Consider the following 5,000-nt stretch of genomic DNA (forward strand, 5'->3'; position numbering starts at 1 on the left):
TTTCAACAAGAAAAATAAAACAGAAAATTTCTGAAATAGAACAAGAGATTTTTTATATTACATCTGGTATGATTCAGGAATCTAATGCATGTTCAGCTGGCATGTTGGGTGAAAAGAAACGAGATCTAGAAGATTTGTTGCAAGTGCGGGCAAAAGGTGCCCTGATAAGATCACGATTTATGTCTGTTCATGAGATTGATGCTCCCACTGCATATTTTTTTAATTTAGAAAAGGTGTCAAAACAACAAAATGAAATGTATTGTCTGACAAAACCCGATGGACAAAAGACTTTTGAGGCAAGAGAAATGAGAAAGATTGCGGTGGACTTTTACTCAAACTTGTATAGAAAGGAAGAAACGGATCCTGAATGTGTTTCACAGATACTGCAGCAGTTGCCTTCTCTCACTAAAACACAGAGGGAGAGTTTTGGACAGTTCTGTATTATTTGAGGAGTTGACTGATGCCGTTAAACAGATGAAGGCGGGAAGAGCCCCTGGAATTGATGGACTATCAGTGGACTTTTTTAAAGCTATGTGGAACTACATCGGAAGAGATTTGTATGAGGTGATCCAAGAGTGTTTTAAAGAAAAACGCCTTCCCACAAGTTGCCAACGGGCAGTATTAACATTATTACCGAAAAAGGGGGACTTGAGTGATATTAAAAACTGGAGGCCTGTGTCAATTTTAACAACGGACTATAAGCTAATAGCTAAAGTGTTGGCAAATAGGCTGAAAACTGTATTAGGAGATGTAATAAATCAAGATCAATCCTACTGCATACCGGAAAGATCCATATATGATAATATTTTTATGATCAGGGACATTTTAGATTACACTAAACTACATGAAGTGAATGTTGGTTTTCTGTTCTTAGACCAGGAAAAAGCATTCGATAGAGTGGATCATGGTTTTCTGTATGATACAATGACTGCTTTTGGGTATTGGAGATGGTTTTATGTCGTGGATCAAACTCTTATATATGAATGCCTCTTGTATTCTAAAAAATAGGTGGTGGGTTAAGTAAACCAATAAGTTTGCTTAAAGGCATAAGACAAGGATGCCCTGTATTACATTTGTTGTGATTATTATCAGATGAACCACTCCTATGTATGTTGATAAAGTACATGTCTGGTCTAAAGGGAGATGGTAGCTGCAATGCGTTTTAGTTAACAGCATATGCAGACGACATAACTGTGATCGTGAAAGATCAAAGAGATATTGATGTTGTTATTTACAGTATCTCTTTATATGAGAGAGCGTCTTCTGCTAAACTGAACTGGAGCAAAACTGAAGCTTTTTGGTGTACTGAAAAAGAGGATTGTTGTCATATCAATGTAAAACCTGTTATCCCTGGAAATGTAAGGTGGGAAAAAGGAGGGATTTAAGTTTTTAGGCATCTTTTTGGGTTCAGAAGAATACCAAAGGAAAAATTGGGAAGGTGTTAATGATAAAATTTGTAAGAGGGTATCAAAATGGAATTGGATTGTACCTCAATTATCATATAGAGGGAGAGTATTGGTCATTAATAATCTTGCGGCCTCTATTTTATGGCATAAATTAATTGTTTTAAATCCACCAGATGGATTTATTAAAGAAATTCAGAGAGTGTTGGTAAATTTTTTTTGGAATGGACAACACTGGCTAAGAGAATCAGTACTGTACCTGCAGTTAAGTGAAGGAGGTCAAGGCCTCATGGACATTAAGTCCAAGGTCGCTGCGTTCAGACTACAGATTGTGAAAAGACTCCTATATAATCAGCCGCAGAACTGGACTGAAATAGCTTGTGCTTTATTAAGAAGAGTTGGGCGGATGAACTTGGATAGGCACCTATTCTTAATGAATTTGAAGGAAGTAGATTTTAATGGACTCCCTTCTTTTTATGAATCAGTCTTAAATGTGTGGCAAATATTCATGATTAAAAGAGAGCTGTCTGAAGTAACCCATGAGTGGGTGCTGGAAGAACCTTTGATTTTTAATCCTCTTTTATCTAGTGTGATGTTAAAATCTAAAGGTGTATGTATAAGCTTAGTTAAAGCAGGAATATGTAAAATCGGTCAGCTTCAGTCGGGGGGCAAATGGATTGCTGCGGAAAAACTGGCCTCGAAGATTGGTGTTCATTCTGTTAGGGTTGTTGAAAAATTATTAGCTGAATTGCAGGAGTGTTTTAATGTACCTGTGCAAGCAGAAAAGGGTGGTTGAAACTGTTTTCCCCAGCATCAGGGTGGGTGTAAATGTAGGAGATTGGCAGGAGGGTGATGGAAGATTGCTGTCTTTTAAAATACCTGAAATCAGTCATTTTGACACAATATCTAAGAAGGCATTTTATCTGGTATGCGTAAAATACTTAAATTTAAGAGCATTGCAAGATATTCCAGAGACCAAATGGACTAATTTACTTGAATCAGAGGCCTCTCCAAAAGGATGTTGGAGGACGTTGTATAAGAAACCAATTTGAGAAAAGAAGTGGAGACTTGCAATGGAGGATTTCTCATTGGAGTTTAGCAACAAACCGTTATAAAGTTCATCTTAATCCTTTACAAGGAGAAGAGTGTTTGTTTTGTGGGCTACCGGAAACAGTGTTTCATATATTTATTGGATGTCCCAGGCTAGCAGGAATTATGGGTGTGTTAAATAACCTGGGTCATGATTTTGGTTTTATTTTTTACAAATGTTTTTGTTTATTTTTGGTCCAAAATATAACACCTCAAATAAAAGCAAAATTGTCCTGATAAATGTTTTATTTGGTATGGCAAAAATGGCAATGTGGTTGACAAGAAAGAGAAAAATGCAGTGCAATAGTGAAAATGATCCTTTGGACATGTTCAAAGCTCTGGTAAAGAGTAGGCTGGTTATGGAGTATAAGTATTATGAACTGGTGAATGATACTGATTCTTTTTTCTATGTATGGGGTGTTGAAAATGTTCTATGTAAACCCAATGAAGAGGGAGGATGTGATGTATTGCTGTAAAAGAAGCATTTTTATAAAAAAAATTTTTTAAAGAGTTTTTTATTAGGGTTTGCTATTTATGTATTAATGTGTTGAAGGTGTATACTTGTCTGGTATAGAATGTAAATAAAGAGATGTTAAAAGTCAAAGTCTCTCTCTCTCTCTCTCTCTCTCTCTCTCTCTCTCTCTCTCTCTCTCTCTCTCTCTCTCTCAGGATATGGAGAGCTCAGCATGGCATCTCTCCCTGAAACTCAGCGATAAACCCAAGGAAGTGTTTCAGTTTCCCGACGCTGAACCTGGAGACGTGTGTCCCGGAGGATATCAGGTGTCGACGCTCAAGCAGCTGATCTCAGCGCAGCTGTGCAATGCGCTGCCCGACCCCGAGCTCATAGGTGGGTTTGCTTCAGAAGCAGCGCTGCTGTGACGCGCTGTGTCTAACGCTGCTGTGTTTTCAGACTTCGTGCACTGCGGCTGCGTGCTGAAGGATGAGCTCACGCTAGACTCCTACGGGATCAAGTCTGGGTCGACGCTTCATATCATCAAGAAGACGTGGCCGGAGCCGGAGGTCAAGCCTGGTATGTCTGAGCGGAGCTCTGATGTCTGTGAAGTGTGTGTCAGCGGTGATGACTGTGTGTGTGTGTTTGTGTTCCTCACACAGAGCCGGTGAACAGATCTGCTGCTGCCAGAGAGTTCAGGACGCTTCAGGCTGCTCTGCTCTCCAGCGGAGCCTACAGAGACGCGGTACTCACTCAACATTCGACCTGTCGCTCATACATTACAGTTCTGCTGAAAAATGAAAGGTTAGAATGGAAGGTAAATTATGGATTTTAATTTTTTTTTTTTGTTTATTTTTTTTCTTTTTTTTTTCATTACTGAGTCCACAATAAACCACAGAATGAATGTTTGAAAGAATTTGCAAAATGCATCCATACATAGTGTGAAAACTGATTTAACACGTTTCTTTTTCAACCCTCTGGTGTTCCACATGCATTCATTCATTTATTCTTGAAATGTATGTAATATCTTGTTATAGTAGTATTTATTTAATATTTTGTATTTTGAGGTAATTTACTTGTATTATACAATATTTGCATCTAAATTATGCATGATTTATTTTTATGTAAAAAAAAAAAAAATACAAATATAAAAAAGTAAAATTTCACTCATTTATATTGTTTGTTAAAAATATATCAAAGGTATTTAAAAATAAATAAATACTTAAAAATGCACATAAAAATATAGAAACACACACATATAAATATATGCATACAATTATTAAATTATTAATTTTACATTTTGGAAAATGGGTGATTTGTAGATTTTAGACCAAAAATGTATAAATAAATGCATTTAAAATTATTTAAAATATTTTTATTTAAATTTATAAAAATAAAGAAAAGCACACATATAAATTATATTTTTTTTTTTTATATTATTATATTTTTATTTTTTAATTTTTTTTTTTTTTTTTTTGATGTTTGTTTATTTAATTATGGGTGGTTTGTAGATTGTATGTAATTGCTGTATTTCTCATTCATTTCCTATGATGGTTTTTCATGTCTGTTTTTAAGACCGTTTAGCTTTGTGTAATCATGTCAGTGACTTATTATTATTATTATTATTATTATTATTATTATTTGTTTATTTATTTTTCTGTTCATATATCACAAATGATCATGAGTGAGTGAATCAGACTCGCGTGGGTTGCAGGTGTTTTGATATGGTGGGTGATTCAGAATAGTGTGGTTTGGAGGATCATCGTGGCCTCGCCGGGGCTCAGCTCGGACCCCGTGGCTTTAGGTAGGACGACTGTGAAGCACACTGCAGCTCGAGCGTTTGATTCGGTCCGTCTCTCATCAGCTCGCTGGTTTTGCAGGTGTGCTCCAGGATAAGGATCTGTTCGTTCAGTTCACAGACCCCAAGCTGCTGGACATGTGAGTCTCGTGAACACACACAGGTACAGTCCCCCACGGAGCCTCCGTGAACATGATCTCCATCCCCCCCCACAGGCTGATCCAGTCTCACCCAGCACTGGTCAACGCCATCATCCTGG

At 37.0% G+C, this 5,000-nt stretch overlaps 1 protein-coding gene across 1 annotated transcript in view; it reads left to right on the forward strand.

Moving 5' to 3' along the window:
- The window catches only part of ubl7b (ubiquitin-like 7b (bone marrow stromal cell-derived)), a 15,601-nt gene that overhangs the window by 5,908 nt on the left and 4,693 nt on the right, over positions 1-5,000 (forward strand). The window contains exons 2-7 of the mRNA XM_042774776.1: positions 3,162-3,339; positions 3,403-3,522; positions 3,606-3,747; positions 4,689-4,747; positions 4,824-4,881; positions 4,957-5,000. The exon at positions 4,957-5,000 is cut by the window's right edge and continues 69 nt beyond it. Coding sequence (XP_042630710.1) covers positions 3,165-3,339; positions 3,403-3,522; positions 3,606-3,747; positions 4,689-4,747; positions 4,824-4,881; positions 4,957-5,000 — 598 coding nt within the window. The 5' untranslated portion in view covers positions 3,162-3,164. The remainder of the gene's footprint in view (positions 1-3,161; positions 3,340-3,402; positions 3,523-3,605; positions 3,748-4,688; positions 4,748-4,823; positions 4,882-4,956) is intronic.

Source organism: Cyprinus carpio, chromosome A18, assembly GCF_018340385.1.
Source record: "Cyprinus carpio isolate SPL01 chromosome A18, ASM1834038v1, whole genome shotgun sequence".
In the NCBI taxonomy this organism is placed as follows: domain Eukaryota; kingdom Metazoa; phylum Chordata; class Actinopteri; order Cypriniformes; family Cyprinidae; genus Cyprinus; species Cyprinus carpio.